At 34.2% G+C, this 21,132-nt stretch overlaps 1 protein-coding gene across 1 annotated transcript; it reads left to right on the top strand.

The window, feature by feature from the left end:
• Nucleotides 1-12,942: 12,942 nt before the first annotated feature.
• LOC113759507 (protein DETOXIFICATION 43) lies at nucleotides 12,943-17,491 on the top strand. The gene is made up of 13 exons (XM_027302083.1): nucleotides 12,943-13,019; nucleotides 13,241-13,362; nucleotides 13,537-13,809; nucleotides 13,943-14,136; nucleotides 14,263-14,398; nucleotides 14,737-14,833; nucleotides 14,959-15,059; nucleotides 15,765-15,928; nucleotides 16,121-16,192; nucleotides 16,486-16,602; nucleotides 16,719-16,814; nucleotides 16,930-17,051; nucleotides 17,174-17,491. Exons 1-13 carry the CDS (start codon nucleotides 12,943-12,945, stop codon nucleotides 17,226-17,228), a joined length of 1,626 nt encoding a protein of 541 aa, XP_027157884.1. The 3' UTR covers nucleotides 17,229-17,491.
• The last annotated feature ends 3,641 nt before the right edge of the window (nucleotides 17,492-21,132 follow it).

Raw genomic sequence — 21,132 nt, forward strand, 5'->3', positions numbered from 1 at the left:
TGTACAATTTTAACCACTGCACACTCTTTTTTTTTTTTATATAAAAGAAAATTTCGTTAACATATTATTGAGAATCATCCAACATGATTTGATCTATATCGGTACTCTAATGGACGGGTTAAATCTGCACTAGAAATTACAGATTTACAATTTAATAAATACAATAGATCTGAAAAAATACAAATTTCACAATTGTCTTCTGATATATATATCATTACAGCTCCTTTTTGTGTATGTTGCAATCTCTAGATTTACTAATTGGTGGTTTTAAATTCTAATAATAATGATGAAATGTGTCGAAATAGATTCAACATCCAAAAGAATTTAGAATCTGACAATCATATATGAAATAGCCACTGCACACATTGTTCTATGAAAATGTATATCAGTGCATGTCTATCACAATTCATACAATATGTACGGAAACATACAAATCATTTGTGGTCCACTGCGGACCACGAACTATACCCCGATCCAATTAATCAAACGACAATATAAATCTTGTTCTAGATATTTTCACGTATATTTCAAGAAAATTTCATTGTGATACTCAGTTCTCGTAGGCTGCTTGAAGGGAAAGGAGATACACTTTTTCTGAAAATATTTCCTCTTGTTAGCACACTGAAAAATTGCTTTATGCATATCAAATACAGAAACACATTTCAAAGAGTTGATCCATTCTTTTGTAATCTTTAGATCTAAATACTAATTATTAAAATGCTAAACGCAAGATCACAAGGCAATTGAGAAATCACTTTCTTTACCTTTTCTCACAACTATTTTTTTCCCCTGTAACCAAAATTTCAATGTTGCATGCTTAAAACCAGGAAAAGTTAGGTTACCCAACTATGGGAGTGGCATGCAAGCAAAGGATGATGTTGGGAATCCAACGTGCCCCATATCACTAAAGCCCTCCAATCGTACCAACTTCAAGCACTGACATTTGGACCACTACCATAGAAGAGATTACATAGTTTTAAATTTTAATTGCTCTATACAAATTGCTGACATAGGTTATGGATTCCACTTTAGTTACGATTAGAGTATCCACTGAAATTGTTTGCAAATAACAATTATGGAGAATTTTGATGCTAAGTTGTTGGCATACAGATGAGGAAACACACTTGGAAGAGTGAAAACAGGCACTAGTCCATGACAATTTGTATGCATATATTTTCTAATGAATGCAGGCACCAGTTCCATATTAACGCACACTGGAACGCTTGAGTTTAGGGCTTGTGCCCTTAGCGTGGGTGACAGCACTTTCGGCATGAAAAACACCCTCAAAAGGGAATAGGACCTGTTGTATTGAAGGGAATAAACATCCAAACTGAAATTATAAAATGAAATAAATACCTAAAAGATGAAACACTATGAAGATGTGTAAACCTATAATAGGAGCAAAAGCCGCATCTACAAAAGAGGGCATGAAAGATAACCCTCACGGGATGAGGTGATAGCACTTATGGCATGAAAAATAACTCTCACGGCATGAAAAATAACACTCACGGGATGATGTGAAAGCACTTCAAAAAAAAAGAAGAAAAGAAAAGGAACACCCATGATAGGAATCCGAATAATTAACATTGTCAAACTACGGAATACCGATGACCCGTTAAGGGATTAAAAGCTCTAATACCGTGTCAGAATGATGATCAAAAAATGAGAAGAAACAGTGTGTATTAATAAAATGGTGTTCTAGCATAAAAGTACCAACAATCTATATTTATAGGTGTACAAAATATGTAAAAATAGAAAATTAATCTATTGAAAGTAATTTATACAATTTGAAGATATCATTAATCTCCAATCAATTATTTAAAATTAACACAATGAATGTGGACATAACACAGATATTAGCACCTTCAATAAAAAAATGTTTTGAGAACTTTATGTTTCAGGTGAGCGTTTTGATTCTAGCTTGTTTCAGGCTAAAGAAAAAGGAATGCAAAAAAGAACTTTGAACAATTCTTTTGAAAAAAAAAAAAAGAAAAGAAAAAACGGTTGAAACAAACAAGAGGATGCACTTCTTTTTGTTCATGGAATAGGAATTAGGACAATTACGTATGACGTAGATAAAGTAATAGGCAAAACAGCTTATCAAATGCCTGCACTCATATTTTGTATTTGTCTGAGTATAGTTATAAGATACCTCTTCAGCTCTTCTCCACTGCAGTGCATGAATAATGTAATACTGATATATCCTACTGTTTTTATTACGTAATTTAGAAGATCTTTCACGTAAATTGTTGTCACACTAATACATCCGCTCGACACGTTGCTCTTCTTTCTTTTTTTTTTTTTTGGCTCTTCTGTACGTGATGCATCCATTCATGATGTCGAATCGCACTAGATATAACCTTAAAATTAAGAATGGAAAAATTGTGTGATTGGCTCTGACTTTACGGCCACAGAGTTTTTAACAAGTATAAAGGGTTCAAGAATTGATTCTTATACGCCCAAGTTAGGTTGAGTCCTGCTTTTGTGCATGAAGCTACTGAAAAAGAGAGGAGTTGGTGGTGGAAAGCTTGCAAGCTCTGCTTTCCTCTAGACCAAATTTCCAAAGGTAAGTAATCAACAATTTCTCAGTTATAAGCTCCCTTGATTTCTCTCTTCAAAACCTATTCGTTCCTTTATCCAAGGGTCATTGAAGAATTCAAGTATATGAATTGCCTTCCTTTTTTCTTCTTTGCATTGTCTTTCTTACCATTCCCATCATCTAAAGTAAATCTAGCACAATGGCTTCTGTCTTTACTTCTCTACCACGTTTTATTGCAACAGTTTCTAGCTGGATCACATACTTGGTGACCGAATAATGGCTTCATAATTTTACATTTCTCCTAACCAAAACAAAGCAATATCGTTGTATAGCAAACTTTTCATTCATGAAAAACGGAAAAAGTACTAAAAAGATTAGCAGAGTTTTACGTCATTTGTTCACAAGCCAAGCCGTACGTTATGGAATGCCCATGCAGGAAACGTGGCAGAAGCAGCCACACGTGGGCAAAAGGAAGACGAATGCCAAAACTATTTTCTCCAAATTTCTCCATATATTGCATCAATTTTTTTGGAGAAAATAACAGTTTATTTTCTGTCTATAAATAACATTTGATCTTTCTTCCTCTCCCAGCCAGAAAAAACAGTCTTAAGTGTTAATTTGGAAGGTGGGAAGAGCTAAGTCTTGAGACCAAGTCTCCAAGGTCTGCAAGTGAGAAGCCAGGCAGGAGCTCCACTTTAGCACCATCCTCATTTTGCAAATTAAAAGGTAAGCATTTTAGTTTTGGTATTATTCTTATTTTTGGCCTTTACAACACATATTTTCTTATCTATTATAACTTTCTGTCTTACTATAGTATACCCTGTGCAGTTTTTTATTAGTGTAATTCTGTGTACCTTGTAACCTTTACAACTCATCCTAATCTACTACTTGGACCATTATTCATCAGTTGCACTTCTAAAAAGTAAAGTAGATGAAGCTGGCTGAATTGAGTGTTGAAGCCTCTTATCTTGATTGGTTGTTGGATGCTAGTTTATCTTGTTCACAAGTTTGTAGCATTGCATGTCTGGCCTGCTTAGTGTTTTACACCTCTACTATACATTAAGGTAGATTTTTTCATAACATGGTCAAAATAACAATACTACTATTAAGGTGGATGTAAAACGTTAAATTTAGAAGAAGGGTTCATGCACTTCCACGATAGTGCATGATAGCTTCTATTCTAGTGGGTGCTGAATCTGAGTCCTCTAACTAGTTCGATCAAATAATTCTTGATTCAAGATTGAATACATGAACTTCAAGTACAAAACTAAATCATTACATTCAGTTATGAAACGTGAAATGTCAAGAATCAAATTCATTCATTTTGTGAGCTGGTATCAAGATTGTGGAACATCAAAAAACCAATTTGAGTGACATATGAACCATAGTTTGAACTCGCATAGTCGAATTATTTGATTTGAGTTAACATGAAAAAGATTGTATGGCTTTTTTTGATAAATTGGAAGCACTTCAGGTGACATATATGTATGGAATATGGCGAGGACAGCGGCATGTCTTATAGAAGGAGATAACAAGCCGACTAGTTCTTGTTAGGTCCTTTATTTTTTTTTCACTTGTTAGGTCCAGTTGGAAGGCCGTCAGATCAATAATTTAGAAAACTAGCTGAATTTTTTTACCTCCTTTGATTTAAAAAAAAAAGAAGGAAATTTTACTTTTCAACATGTACAAAGTTTCAGTTAAACTTGTATTGTATTTCCAAAAACATTTTTTCCATTTTTTTCTTTTTGAAATTATTAGGATAGATAATTTAGTCCGATTTTGCTTTCATTTTCCCGAATTTTCTCAAAATCTTATCCAACATTTCTTCTTCAAACTTATTTGTGGCATGCTGTCAAATTGAAAAGACTTGAAATGCAATTTTTTATTTTTTTTGGTTAGTAAATAAGAATCTTGCAATGCAGTTTTCTATTTGTCATTTTATTTATGGTGCATTTATTTGAAATAGCTTCTTAATAACATACACTTTTCTTCCATGAAAACCGTTTAAAAGTACTTACAAGAATCGCAGAAACGTGGCATTTTGCTTTTATTGTTATATTATGCACTTTGTGGCCTTTACAACACACATTTACTTACTTTTCAACTTCTAGCTAGTCTTCCTATGCTATTTTGTGCAATTTTTTATTAGTATTATTTTGTGTACTTTTTAGCCTTTACAACTCATACTAATTTTTCACTTGGACCCTTTGAATGAGTGTTGAAGCCTCTATCTTGTTTGGTTGTTAGATGCATATTTGTCATTTTAACAGGTTTGTAGCATTGTCTCACCAAGAAAGAAAAAAAAGTTTGTAGCATTGCATGTCCGGCCTGCTCATTGTTTTACACCTATGTTACATTAAGGTGGATTCTTAAATTCTTACCACAAAATACAACCAAAACAATAATAATAACTACAACAATAACATCAAGGCAAAGATGTAAAACGTTAAAATAAGGGGAAGGGTCGATGCAATTTCATTGTCGTGGTAACGTTGATGAAAATCGGTGCTGATGATGCAGCTGCTGCAAATCAGCCTGAGTCCTCTAGTTCAACCAAGCAATTCCCGCCTGACAAATTGAACTTGAATAAAAATCAAAATCACAATATTCAGTTATGAAATGTGAAATATATATGTAAGTATTCATCAAATTTTTTGAGCTTAGGGGCTGCATATATCCCGCCTGACAAATTAGCGTTGGAACTTGGCTGTCAGGTTTGTGGGTAGGGAGGGAAGGGGAAAGGTTAACCCAAAAAAAAAATTTCTCTTTTTTGGGCTTGAATCGTGATTATTGTTGGGTGAAAAGCTCTACTCATTCTCAAATTCTTTTATATTTATTCTTTAATTTCATACACTGTTTGGGAACGGATTCGAATGCCAGCATGATTTGATTGACCATCCGCCAGCCACCAGCCCACTAAATCGGTGCTTATTAGTTTGCATCTACTATCATTCTTTTTTTTCCCCCCTTTTTGTTCCATGTCTTCCGTCATTTCCTGTCATTGCTTGTCTAACGTGCATATTTGCAGTTTTATTTGTCAAATGTGGTGCTTTGTGGGTTTATAATTAATCTACTGTAAGACATGGACTGATTAAAATCTTGTCAAAAGACCAAACGAAAAAATATTGAAGGTAAAACATCAAAAACCGATTTGAGTAACATATGGAACCAAAGTTGGAATTTGAGACAATATTGTCGAAGTATTTGATTAGATTTATGGCATTTGAGGTGTCTTCGAATTAGGGGTGTGCATCGAAATCGATAATTCGGAACTTTAAATTTGGAATTTTTTGAAATTTTGACATCAAAAAATCCGATCGAATTCAATTTCGAATTCACTAATTCCAAATTCGAATTCGTAGCGAATTCAATTCAGAATTCTGTAAATTTCGATTTCACCGAATTCAAGAACCCTTTTTTTTTCTTTTGGAGTTTTGTTTTGTATTTCTAATTTTTTATTATAATTATATATAAGTTTTGCTAAACTAAATGCTAACTTTGTATAATATATGTTTATGATTATAACATAATATAAAACTAACTTCATAAGAGTTATTATTGTATTGTTAAACAATATAATTATTAGTTAGATGTATTATTATATAATATAAATTTTATATTACATATATTAATATACATATATATATAAATGAATTTGAAATCGAAATTGGTATTCGATTTCCAATTTCACACAGATTTCAAATTGTGAATTCGAAATCGAAATTTCTGATTTGAAAAACCCCATTACTAAAATTATCGAATTCGAACCAAATTTGTATGTTTTGAAATTGGAAAACTCGAATTCCATTCTAATTTCCGATTTACCGATTTCGAAAATTTCAAAGTTAGTCAATAAATTGAAATTTTTCGATTTTGAACACTCCTACTTCGAAATGACATATGCATGGAAATATAACGAGGACCCTCTTCAAAGGACAAAACAGGTGGACTAGCTTCTTGTTAGGTCCAGTTGGAAAGAGGCTACCTAAGTTTTACCTCCTTTGATAAAAGGTGAAAGCAATACTTTTCTACTTAAGGAACACAAAGTTTAAGTGAACTTGTGATCCGTGTAAATAGTTTTCAAGGTATTTGTTTAAAACTTTCAGCATTTAATTATTTTATACAAAAAATATTTAGTATTTTCAGAGCATTTTATAGTATTTTTTTAAATATTTTAAAAGAAGATGGTAAAACTTTCTTTCATCCCACGAAGGAAGGAGCGGGGGACGAGTAGGGGTATGGAAATGAAAAGAAAGAGAGAGGGAGGAGGTAGGGGGAAGGAGGGGAGGGGAGGGTGTGACGGGTGGGAGGAAGGAGGACAAGGTGGGAGAGAGGGGAAGAGAGGGGTGGTTGTCAGGGAAGAGAGGAGGTGGCGGTGGTAGGTGTGTATTTATTTTTTTCTTTTCTTTTGTTTGGATTTTTTTTAAAATTAATATATGTGTCTATATATATATATTTAAAACACCCGTAAAAACATGACTGCCAAACACACCCTGTATTCTATCGAAGAATATTACTCCATTTTGCTTCTCAAATTAACTAGCAAAAGATAGAGTACTCCGTCCGCTTAAACTTTCTTTTTTTTTTTCAAGGTAAACCTAAACTTTTGTCAGAAAAACAGACAGAATAAAGTGCTGACAAGGAGTTCAATACTCACAACTAGATAAAATATAAAACTTTCGTTTCCCTGATTTTTAGAAAATCAATTATTTTTCAGCGTATCTCATGTCCACCAACAAAATGTTTGTCTCCCAATATCTCATCCGACATTTCTTCATCAACAATAAAGTTGTGGCATGCTGTCACAATGCATTTTTTCATCTGTCGTTTCAGAACTATTTAGGTTCCGTTTCATTTGTTCAACTTCTGAAATGCAGCTTATAAGAAGGCTCCAAAATGATTTCAAAGTTCCGAAGACTTGTATTATTTCACAAGTTAGTCTTGAATAGCCAAGTGCACCTTAAACAACAGTACTTTTCACTTTCAAATTGGCTATAGGCCTAAAAGCTGAAGAAAGAAAAACTTAAAACCTAGTTTTTTTCCCTTATGGAGAAGATACCCCTAGTGCTTTTCTTGGGTGCATGAACAACCTCTACTTACAATTGAATCGAGAAAACAGCAATCACGAGCTTAGATTCGAAACAGAGTTGATATGGTTCGATCTTAAAACCTAATTTTAGATTCAATTGTTTTTTTGAAAGTAAATTTAATCTACTTAGCTCAAGGCATGCAAATTTAATTCTATACTTGCACCTTTGACTGTATAGTCTCAAATCTCACAGCCACAACTAGTCCTAGCCCTTTGTAAAATGTCACCTTCCGTTTTCTTTCAATCATTTTCGGTTTCCTATATATATATAAGGAGAAGACGTGTCGAAGTGGGCAAAAGGGAAGCCTCAATCTAGAAAGGTCTGTCCCTTGATAATTAATCTCCGTTTTCGGGCCAAATTTCTTTCCCTTGTAAAGGGATGAAAAGGGAGCTGCCACCTCCAAGTCCAATATAAACATTAGTCGTGTTCATATCCCAAAATGTCCCAAGTAGATGGTTTTTGAAGCCCCTATTGGACCCTTCTCTAATGTGACAAGGTCATAAATTTATGTACATTTATTCTCTTCATAAATTTAGTAAAATCCTAAAAATACCCTCCCATATATCTACCATTGTAAATTTGATCTCCCACCTCTTAAACTGCATAGGTGTGTGGCGTCCTCTATTCTCTTCATAACTGGTTTATCTTAGATTATTAAGGACAAACTTGAGAGAGAGTACATTTCTCCTATTTATGAATCATTTTCCAACCCTAAGGAGAATTTTTCAGAGGAATATTAGTACTTTATGTCATTTGTGTCCAGGGAAGGTGTTTATTAGTACCGGTAACATTAGAATTGCCAACTAAGTTGTAATCATCCGTTGCATGTTCAAATCTAGAAGTATGTGCAGGTGTTGACTGGTAAATTATCAGCCAAAAGGTCTAATTTCACTTTCCATCCAATAATCAAAAGGTCTAATTTCACTTTCTAATCCTTAGTGTGATTATAAATTCTCAATCATACCTTTACTTTTGATTTCGGATGCTTCATAGTCCATAATCATCTCAAATTTTATTTTAAAGCCCTTGCATTTGAGACTCCTTTAACCTAGATTTTCGTCCCTTATCGCCTCAATGCTCATGTACACAACTTACCTTCTTTTCAAAAATATGCACTAACATTAATTAGTCCTTAAGAATCTCAAATTGAAGAGCTGGTTTCTTGGTTTTGTATTTGTTTATTTCATTTACTATATTGGTAAAATTTGGGGCCTTTTGATAACTTGAGGATCAAATATCAACACTAACACAAATGCTATAAACTTTTCTTTCATTGGCCAATGATCTCCTATTTCTTCTACTAAATGGTCTTTCCTTAAGACAAAGTAGCATTTAATTAGAACGTCTTTGCTGTACAGAAACTTGACCTAATGTCTCTAATTTAATAGCTTAAGAGAATTAAGCAATTCTTGATGATTTAGAATTTTAATCTTGCATGTGCTTTGTCTCCCTTAGTTGCATCTTGTCTTCTGGATTCAATGATTTTTTCATGTGATATGCAGATTTACAATCCAAAAATAAATAAATTTGGAAGTGTTTAAACGAATCCCATATGCCTGCTTTTATTTTAAATTTAAAACTTCCCCAAACATGCACAGACATCAAGCATGAATACGTTGAATAGGTATAGATCAATTCCCATAATTATGAATTTCTTCAAACTTTTATTATTATTTTTTTTTAACCATCAATGGGTGACGAAGCCTCCTCCTCAGATCAAGAAAATCAGTTATTTAGTTCCATCTTAGCTCCCAAAAAAATGATGGTTTTTTTTTTCTAAAAACAAAATTGATGGTCTACAAAATAGAACAAGTAAAAATTAGAGAAAATGTATAGACAATCTAAAGTGAATTTAAGAAGTTTCTGTAACATTTGCATTTAACCAAACTAATTAGTGTTGGTAACGTGTATATTTAATGAGTGTTGGTAACGTGAACATTTAATGTCTACATATGTATATATTAAACCAGAACATATTTTTCATCTTTGGTGCCTGCCTGCGCATTCACTGTGTGTGAATGTGTCACACTGGATTGAATCAAATGTTCAGCTGAATTTTTTGATGTGCCTATTTAAATGGAGAAGTCAAAGATGGCATTATACTTGAAGAAGACGAATGTACGGACTGACCTACAAAATCGTGCCACTATTTCATGATCATTATTTTATTGATCTCTGAAATATTCCCATCTGCATCTCAAACTTTTAAAAGTGCTTAAAAACTTGACAATTAAGCATAGGGTAACCACTCAAATGAGTGAATTACTGCCATTTCCTTTGTCTTGTTCTAAAACAGCACACCAAGTGGACTGTGAAAGAGATTGAATGGTTATATATATGTGAGAAGGTTTGGTGGACATTGTTGGCGTTTCTCTATAGTTTATTGTGCTGAGAATATGTGTAGTTGATTCTTGTGTCCCTTTTCTTCTTCAAATTGGAAAAGAAAATGACATGCAACAAAATTTTGACGGTAAGATAACACATTAAAGAAAACAACAAACTACTGCTGATTGTTTTTGCATTTTCCGAATATAGAATGGTTTTCCAAACGATGGTTACACTTTCACTAGAAAATTACTCAGTTTTTCTCTCCTTGAAGTTGAGTTTGTACAAGGATCTTTCACAATATAAAGTCAAATTGGAGGTAAAAAAAAAATGTGACAAGATCTGCCATTGTTATGATTCAGTTAAAGTGTATCTGTTTTCATTTGTGTGTTATTTTCTGCCTGAAAAACACAAGTACAGAACTACAGTAGATTTTTGTTTATTCGTTTTACCAATAACTAAAAAAGAGTAGCTCCAAGAAATTGAAGTACGGAGCTTTAGCAGAGTCAAGTATATTTTTGCACAAAGGCTAAGCTAAGAAACATATCACAGTTGCAATGTGCAGACTTTGGATTATTGTAGGCCTCCTAATTTCCTGAAGTGATCAAGGCTTCTAGGTAGGGATGATCATCCCTATTGGCCTAACTCATGAATTTCAAGATTTTGAATTATTCTGGCAACTTTAGCAATTACGTGACAAGTTTTTCTTTGTTTTTTCGTGGTCGGTGGAAATGCAGTGGAATTGGTAATCGTACAATGACTGCTGCCACAAAATTTACAATCATAAGCAAATTCTCCAAGTTTCTAAGAAGCAGAGACGGTTGCATGAGATCCAAAGCAATGCCTATATCCAGTCCAATGTCGATGGGATGGTGATATAGTTGTTTGTCCATGCACCGCTCAGAATTAGTATCTCTAATCACTTAGACATCCCATGTAAAATGCAGTCTAACCAAGATATCCTACCACAGATGATAACCGACCAAGGGCATGAATCTTTACCTAATTTTTGCACTCATCATGCAAATCAAGATTATAGATTTGGTTTTTGTGTTTCTGTTTTTTATTTCTTGAGAAAAAAAAAAACCAATAAACAAAGTTCTGCATTAGATTCACATTTTTTTAGAAGCAAGAGAGAATGACAACATAGGAGTAAATGTTTAGTAGATCTGAAGAACAACAATCGCCTGAACGTTAAACCCAAGAAGTACTACCTGTATTCGTGGCGAAAAGGAATTAGGCCACCTCTTAATTTAACTTCAGAAAAGTCTTTGGACCTCTCAATTTGTTTTTCTCTAGTCCTATGATGTCTTCCCCTGGCCACATTCTTTACATTTTTGCAGTAGCTTAACTAGACAGGCATGATCCAGATTCGGTGATATCTCTATAGCTGGAAGAAGGGTTCCCTTTATTATTGTCTAATGTTGTGTTTTGACAGTAGTTAAGAACTCTTTGAGTAGATGATTAAGAAAAGATTGTATGGAGCTGATGGAATTTAAGGTGTCTTTTGTTCTTTAATTTGTTTAATGTTTTCTTGGAGACATCACTTTAATGCTGAGTCATAGACTAAAGTCTAAAAAATGGTCAACATTTTTTACTATGAGCTAACATTTGTTGTGGAAAAAGTACGGCTGATTTACGGCTGGTCTTTGAATACAGATTTGCTTGTGTACTGTCGGAAGTTTCCCCGTGATTCCCTTTTATTCTTCATCTTTGTGGCACTGCTCATTCATGCATTTTTTATTGGGGATTTCGTGGCAGTCCAGTTGATTATGTGAGGGTCCATATGAATTTTATGAAGCATTATTGGGGGAAAATGTATGCAATTTTCCAACTTTCCATGAATCGTCGGTTTGTTTTGATAGGGAAAGTGCTTTAAAAATATTGATTTCACAGGATGGATGGATAGGTTTTGTCTATAGCTAGGCAGTAATATCAGGGGATCAGTACCTGAGGAAGGTTTATACATTTCCATGTTCATGTGCTCTGTTAAATTTTAACAAACTGCTGACTACTTCATCTTGCTTCACGCACTAATATAGATCGCTAAATGCAGTATATTTCGGCGCTTGATGCGCCCCTGGTATTGTTCTCTGCATCTTCCCATTTTCTTGGGAGAAAACTGTCCTTAGATGATGCCACGAGTGCCTGCCTATTCAAAAACTGGACTGAAAAATCAGCTGATTTTTGGCCTAACTTTTAGACACATCTGAATGAAGTGATACTGCTCATCTAACTTTTGTTCATAACTGAAATCTACCGATGACTATCATTGAAAAATGTTTAATACGAATCGCACACTTTATAATACTATGATTGATTAGGTTAGCAACCTGCTGATTTTAGTCAAGATTTGGAATGTTATGCTTGAGATGTTGTATATTCTTTCTCATGCTAGCTCTGAATTTGAAGAGACATTTTCTTTTTTTCTTGTTACTGATATCAGTGTTAGTAATTCCAACGTACGTGTAAAATTACATTTAGCTTTGGTAAAGCTGCCATGACATTACATGTCTTCCACAGCCAGTGGAGGTTCAAACTGTTTGCTCTAGAGCAATAAGCTATAAATTGACACAATTTTGTCACCTTCCCAGCGCCTGGATTCCTCCATTTTGTATCAACTAGAGTCGTATTCCTTTCGCCATTTGGTAGATTAACTTGCAAGTTCTTGTAGCTGATTGTTAAGCTTGCCGTGTCTGCCAAAAGCTGCAATTTGTTTACCTTACTAGTTCGTGCTTTCTGTTTTCACTCCACTGTGAATTTAAGCAAGTCACTTTAACAAATAGAGTTGATGCTTAACCACTTCTAAAGCTGAAAGATTCTGTAACTGGTTCTACATCGATTCTGCTGTCTAATAATCTAAAACTGTATATCTATAATTTCTGGCAGCCACATAATAGTTTGGTTGGCACTGTTGCACAGCCTGCAATAGGATTGCTGTCTACTCCCCGGCAAGAATCAGCCAAGTGGTAGATCTATAGCTTTGGCATGGCAGATAATGCTGTTCTGGCTTCCCCTGAGAGAAAATGGAATTTTCCACTCTTGGTTTTCTTCGAAGATGTTAGGTACATTTTCGGGATGCTATTGCAATCTTTCAACTTGTTAAGATAATCCAAGTGCTCTTAGTTTCAGCTCTGCCTCCAAACACCATCTGTTAGTAACGAATGGTTCCTGAAAAGTAATCTGGGACCCTAAAAATGAGCCAAAAACTCATTTTTTGATTTGGAGGGACGGACGGTTCTATGCTTGAAGGTGACACTGCTTTTTTGACTGAATCTTTTCTCAGGAGTGTCTTCAAATTGGATGATCTTGGCTTGGAGATCTTGCGCATTGCATTTCCTGCAGCTCTTGCATTGGCTGCTGACCCCATTGCTTCTCTGATTGATACAGCATTTATTGGCCATCTGGGTATGCTTTATAATCCCTTTCCATTACCTTAAGCACATTTATCTATCATAAGCCAAAATTATGTCCAGAACGCCTCCTTATGTGGATAAGTCCAACTACAGACTATGACGATTCTGATATATTGGAAACAGATTACCACAAATGGTTACTGATCAACTTTTCCTAACTGTGCAGGTCCAGTAGAAATTGCAGCTGTTGGTGTTGCAATTGCTATTTTCAATCAAGTGTCAAAGGTAGCCATATTCCCGATAGTTAATATTACAACCTCCTTTGTTGCTGAGGAAGACACAGTCAAAAGAATAGCTGATGAATCGCAAGCCGATGACTTGGAGAAAGGTTCAGTAAAGATCAATGAAACAGAAGAACAGACGCCAGAAGATGCTAAGGTGGAGAAGTTGGATACTTCAGGCCCTGAGAATGAACCAAAGGAGTTCGAGAAGGAATGTGGTATGTTTCCTTACCTGAAGAGCTCAGATGGATGAGCAGCTTATTTTGGTGAAGTGTATATGTGCAGGTCGTGTCATAACTTCTGAGGATCAAAAGGTATATATATATTAACTCGTTTTCTTTCTTCAATCAGATTTTAAAACAGCTTCATGCAAATCTTCACCTGTAACTAAAAAATCTGCTACTGAGGGAAAACACAAACCTGAGAGGCGACATATCCCTTCAGCATCAACTGCGCTGGTTGTTGGTGGTGTGCTTGGCCTTCTCCAAACAGTGTTGCTTATATTTCTGGCAAAACCCATCCTTGGATTCATGGGAGTGAAATCTGTGAGTATTAGGAGTACTTACACCTCCAGAAAAATGCATCGAACTCTAGGATTCAGGCTTCACACTTCCAACACTGTGTAAGGTGATAACATCTTAATGCCATTTGTCCTTTTTTGGATCAAATAGGGATCTCCAATGCTGGCCCCAGCACAGAAGTATCTAACACTGAGGGCACTTGGTTCTCCTGCTGTTGCACTTTCTTTGGCCATGCAAGGCGTCTTTCGAGGTTTCAAGGATACTAAAACTCCTCTGTACGCCACTGGTAATGCATTCCTTCATTACCTTTTCTTCTGTGTTTCTATTACGTTTCTATATGTCTGCATTAGTCTTTTAGCAATAAAACCAACACCTTTATATGAAACATTTGGATGTCACCATTAGGACAGCTTTCATTAGTTTCCAGGCACTCAAATTGAAAAGAAGTTTTACCAAGTCTGCAACTTTTTTTTGTAAAACAGTATCCATCATCACCAGCTCAAAGAGCAGTTTAGAATTGTAGATTATTTCTCTGGTCCGGAACCAAAATATCAGTACTTGGCATACCACAATCACAAGTCAAAACACTTCAGCTAATTTCTGCTTGTGTTTTTGTACCAACAGTTGCAGGAGATACAACAAATATCATTTTAGACCCCATCTTCATATTTGCCTTCCATTTTGGTGTTAGTGGTGCAGCCATTGCCCATGTTCTTTCCCAGTAAGTATTTTGTCCATAACTTTCTGCACTAAATGCATTTCAAAGTGCCTTATTCTTCCTAATGCGCTGCAAAAATGAATCACCTAATTTTCATTCACTTGACCGACAGCTTTACTTTCTTACAGGTACTTGATTTCCATTATACTATTGTGCAAGCTAATGAAGCAAGTTGACCTATTGCCTCCAACTACTAAACGTATGCAATTCAGCAAATTTCTCAGGAGCGGTAGGTATCATGCTTGATTGATAGTATAATTTGTACTGATGCTACTTTACTATGCAGAGCATTGCTAAAACTAATGACATTATATCTGTGAAAGCATTGCATATACCCGATAATACATAAACGTTGTAATGAAGATTTCAAGTAAATTAGAGAAACCAGAAATGACTTCTGATGTGGAAAAGCAGAGTTCACTTACTTTATAGTTGATCATGATCACATGTCCCAGAACCTAAAATCTTTGTATAACTCTTTTAGACGATGAACAAGAATGAAATATAAATCCAACTAGCGGACCATAACACAAAGACAGCAGCTTTGAAGCCGTCCATGTATTTGCAGAAACCTTGTTCTGATTCTCATTGCACATCTATCAACTCAATTAGATGGTAATAGGAAAAGTGAAAATATCCACACGATCAAATTCAACTTTGCTTGTCATTCTACTGAAATGAGTTTTACAAATTTCAAGTTGGAAGTCCTTTGATGTTTCTGTTCTTCAAATGCTGGTGTACACTCAAAGATTTCATTACTTCTTCCCCTGTGTTTGTTACTCAAATACTCCTAATTACTAAGGGTATGAAAAAATTGTCACCTTATCCAAGTCACATTTTTTCCTTTATCCAACTATCACATCCGAAAACTTAAATAGTATAAATGAACCAATCAAACGCCTTCCACTGATTTTCCCTTGGCTTTTGAGCACAGGTTCCCTAATATTAACGAGGGTTCTGGCTGCAACAATTTGTGTGACCTTGGGTGCATCAATGGCTGCAAGGCTTGGGCCAACACCTATGGCTGCATTTCAGGTTTGCTTACAGGTCTGGCTGACATCGTCACTTCTTGCTGATGGTTTAGCTGTTGCAGGACAGGTAAGAAATTTCTTTTCGCAATTGATGGAGACCTAAGAAATGAGATTTACTATTAACATGCACGACAAATTCTTTTATGCATCAAGAAAGTAGTCATTCTTTGTTCCTTCAATATATCCTGCAAGCAAAAACTATCAACTACTACCACATCATGTTGCCAAGCTTTTACAAATTCTGCTTCTTTTTATTCAGGCCATTCTTGCTTGTGCCTTTGCTGAAAAAGACTATGAAAAGACAACAGCAGCAGCAAGACGAGTGTTACAGGTAAATAAGTGCTTGCCATTTATTCTTCCAGAAAAAAGGCAACCCTTCAAAAACCTCAAGGATCATATACTGTCATCTTCTTACTAGAAGCTGCTGAAGGCTTCAAGAAATGAAACTCACCTTTTGACTTGGAAGTTTTAGTTATCCGCGAAAAGGGATTTAACTAACACTATGACATCTAATCTCCATATACGGCAGTTTCGCAAAACGTAAACTTTATCATGGAATCTTCTTTTACTTATAAGGATTGATCATAAAAACCATCTTGATTACATTCACTCTTTATTCCACAGATGGGGTTGGTGCTTGGAATTGGTCTAGGCCTAGTTGTTGGACTTGGCCTATACTTTGGTTCTGGAATCTTTTCAAAGGACAAGCACGTACTTGCAATTATAAGTATAGGCGTGCCGGTATGTTGCATGCAATTAATTTTAATCAAATAATTTGATTTGATGCACATAATCTCCATCTTCCTCTTTTCGTTTAAAAATCATCGGTTGAAGCTTTTTCTCTCTTCTTTCATCAGTTTGTTGCAGGCACACAACCAATCAACTCAGTAGCCTTTGTTTTCGATGGTATCAACTACGGATCATTTGATTTTGCATACTCTGCATACTCCATGGTAAATTCTCTCCACCTTCTAAAAAGAACGATACAAAATCCAGCTCTCTACTGTCTTAGCATTTTTATCTTACATTTCTTTCGCATCCTTCATGACACATTCTCAACTGATCAAGGTTATGGTGGCTGCACTGAGCATTGGATGCTTGTTTCTCCTCTCCAAAACTCATGGCTTCATTGGAATATGGATTGCTCTAACCATCTACATGGTTCTGCGTGCATTTGCTGGCTTATTGAGGTAATCAAATCTGATAATTTGACGCAAATGAATCACTTAAACTAGCAGCCTCTACAGACAAATTTATCAAACTGGACATATCCATGTAATCTGTTAACCATGTTTTATTACAATGTTGGCAGGGTGGGTTCAGGCACAGGACCCTGGAGATACCTTCGAGGGACATCATTGTCCTAGGACACAAAGGAAGCAGTTCTCTAAATCTAGAACCTATGCATTAACACGTTATTGTTAAATAATCACATTTCTTCCCTTTCTTTTCAAGTATCAATATTGAGTATGTACTATGGGGTAGAGATTAGTTTGTGAGATTTTCTACCCGTTCTCGTAGATTTTGTTAGACCTATATAATGTACTATGTAATAATAATGTATGAAACAGATGCCTTATATATTGAGCGGCCCTACTGTGATTGGAGCCGCATGACTGGTTGATGAAAATGTGCATTTGTGTGTTCAATCTTTGATGAAGAATAGGGATGGAAAAATGCATACAATTTTCTCTTTAGCGGACAATGAAAGAAAATAGATACTTCTAGCCATGTCAATAGATCGACACTTGCACGGATCTATTCCAGACCCAATCTACTTGGATGGGGTTTCGACTTTAATTTCTCAAATTCAAATTCTACCCAAATCCAAAACCTGTAAGAGAGTTGGACGTGGATACAAATTGAAACTTTGAAAATAAATAGAAGTAGTTGGTAATATTTTTTTTTGGGAGTTTATAACATTGCATTCTACATCTTGAATATTAATTTTATTATTTAAAAATAAAAACTGGATAGTATTTATATTATTTTTGAACTCTATATATTTTTAATATATTTTTACTTTAGTATGTTCGGAAAAATACAATGGATAATCATTGGATATCTAGATCTACGAGAGTCTAGGTTTGGACATACATATAAGAGTACAAATAACTCACAGTAGTGAGAAATTCGAATAACAGAAGACAAAGTATAGAAAATGATACATTTGCTTATGTTAACCTGCGTTAATTTTACAAGGTGTAACTTTTAAAGACTAATATATCAGAACCATGTTTGTAAAACATATGGATTAAAAGAATAAATGAACTAAACTCTAAATCCCTTGAAATTTGCTCCATTCGCACTTTACCCCTTTAAACTTATTAAATAGGTACTTTTCCCTCCTTGATATTTTAGGGCAAAATTGCCCTTTTATGTTAAATTTTTTATAATTTCTTTTACACCCTTTTTTCTTTTTCTACTTATCTCTTTTCTATTTTTTTTTAAATTTTTCTCCTTCTCTCGTGTGACCAACTACTTTCTTCTCGTGGCTACTATTATTATATATAGACTAATTTTAATCTTCTTAATCTTATTCTTATGTTTTTTGTGTTATTAGGAGTAATAATAATCGCAAAGTCTATATTATTTCAAAGTACATATTAGTATATTAGCTATGCACATGGAATATTTTGTATTATATTTAAGTTAATACATCTAGAGTTTAGAATTAATTAATTGTTAGTAGTAAAAGTAATAAATAAGGATATCATAATTAAAAAATATTAAGTAATTAAAAATTTTAGCTGGTTAATACCTGTTTAAATAGTTAAATTGCTAGTTATATGCTTTTTTACTATGACACATATACTATTTTCTCATGCTATATAATTTGTCATGAATTTCTTAATATTGTAAATAAATAAATAAACTAAAAGAAAAAAATCATAAGCAAGAAAAACTACAATGTTACAATAAGCATAAAATTAGTACTACTACTAGAAAAATGAAGGAAATAGTGACACCAAATAAGTGAAAAAGAAAAAAAAAGAACATAGTTAAAAAGGAAAAACAAAAGAATGAATAAACAAGGAGAATGATGAAATAATTTAATCAGGGCACTTTTGTTTTTAAACATCAAACAAAGAGAGGGGACAAAGTGTCTATTTAATAAGTTTAGGGGATAATCTACAACTAGTGTAAAGTTACGACCACACGTTTTTAACTTGGGTTGCCCATTTGAAGGGTCCAACCGATGACCTAAACCGAAGTCCGAACCACTCTGTAATGTTTGGCTGCGAATGGGTTTTTAAATGACCAGAAAGCAAGTGCCTAACGTAGATCAACACCTTTCCGTCACACAAAAATAAAACACAAATATTTAAGGTTTATTTTAGTTTACTCACGGAAGGATTTCTAAAATAACTAAAAGGAAAAAAATAGAGACCAAAACATTTCCTTCTAGTGCTTAGTAAGTAGCATCTGAATCTTGAAATCACGGTTATGTTGTTAATCCCATCTAATTTCGTTTTGGGTTAGACCAATTCCGCTCATGCGGTAGGGGGAGGAATGAGTTGAGTGATAGTGAGAAATGCGAAGTTCAAGACTTCCCACTTAAAATAAAAGACTTGCATGCCCATTTGAATTGCTATTTTTTGAATTTTTGTAGAAAAAATTATACTGTAATGATTTGACGTTTACGAGCAAAAATATATTCATGAAAAACATAAAAAAATTTTGGAGAAAAATTGCTTTCCAAAGAGGTGCAAGCTAACCACCTTTAAAAAAAAATTTCTCATTTACCCTTAAAAAAATAGTCAAAGCTAATTATTCCAATCCTTGAACTGGGATCCATCCTATTTCTACTCTAAGATCTGATGTCAAGGAAGTATTCTCTTTTGATTACGATAAGTAGGTGTGATCAAAACTGAAGCAATAATGACAAAGTAGAAGCTAAAGGCATTTTGTTCAAAGGCAATGAGAATTTTGGTGCAAAAGGTGAAATCCCATGATCACTTTATCTAAAAACTTTAACCAGATTCTCGCATGCAGCACCTTATCCTTGACCTCGAAAGAGAAAGAAAAATAAGGTGGATGTCAGGACGAATTGGGGAGCAGAATTAGAATATGTCCCAACAAAATATTCCACCAGTTATCCTATGAAAGAATGAGAACCAATACTGCAAAAGGAGAAGTCAAGTTCTCCTATGATATACAAAAGATTCCATATTACTTAAAGTGCGTTTGATAAAATTGAAGTTTGAAAACTGAAATCTGAAATCTAAATTCATTAAATTATTGAATTATCAAGTATTGAATCTAACACATTTTGGTATATATCATATTCAGTGATAAGTGAATAACTTATAACTTATTTTTAAAAGCAAATTTTATCTAAAAAATTTATTACCACTTAATTAATTCAAATATTCAATTTTTTATTATCAAACGCGTCTGAACATGTTAAGATCTGAATCTATTAAATTTAACTATTAAATTGAATTATCGAATATGGCCTTAGACAATCTAGTAACTAGAAAAGCACAGTGGTCCATTTGAAATTGTACAAGTTTTCTAAAGTTTTTATAATATATATATATATATATCCTTCGATAATATAATATATTTAAAATTTTAAAAAAATGATTGAAAAATATATCGAACAAATCTTTCTACAAAAGCTTGCAAAATCCACATTCATTTTCGCGAGAATTCACAATTAGGGTTGCAAACGAGTCGAATCGAGTCGAGTTTTGACCTAATCGAGTCGAGACTTGACTTAATTTTATTGAACTCGAACTCGAGTTCGAACTCGACGAGTTGGCAATTTAAATCTCGAGCTCGAGCTCGAAAAAAATAAAAAATAATTATTTTATTTTTAAAAATATAAATAAAATAATTTTTTTTCTTTATAAATAATAATATATATGTAATTTTATTATTAAAATAAAATATATATATATATATATATATATACTCGAGTTCGCGAGCCTAACGAGTTTAATATTTTGAACTCGAATTCGAGCTTGATTTCGATTCGAACTCGATATTGACCGAGCTGGACTCGAGCCGCTCGATTCGTTTGGAGCCCACTCACAATCCAAATAAAGCCTAATGAATGACTCCCTCCTTATCTTATCGTTTCGTCAAAAAAAAGACTCCCTCCTTGAAGTCATAAAGCTGCACCGTGAACGACGGGGAGGGGTGCATGTGCGCATGATGTGATTGATTGATCATTGATCATTCTTCCTTCCACCACCACAAAAATTTTGGAAATCTAGCATTTCTCTATTTATCAATTACGATAGGCGACCAACTGAATATTCT

This window comes from Coffea eugenioides, chromosome 2 (genome assembly GCF_003713205.1).
Source record: "Coffea eugenioides isolate CCC68of chromosome 2, Ceug_1.0, whole genome shotgun sequence".
Taxonomy (NCBI): domain Eukaryota; kingdom Viridiplantae; phylum Streptophyta; class Magnoliopsida; order Gentianales; family Rubiaceae; genus Coffea; species Coffea eugenioides.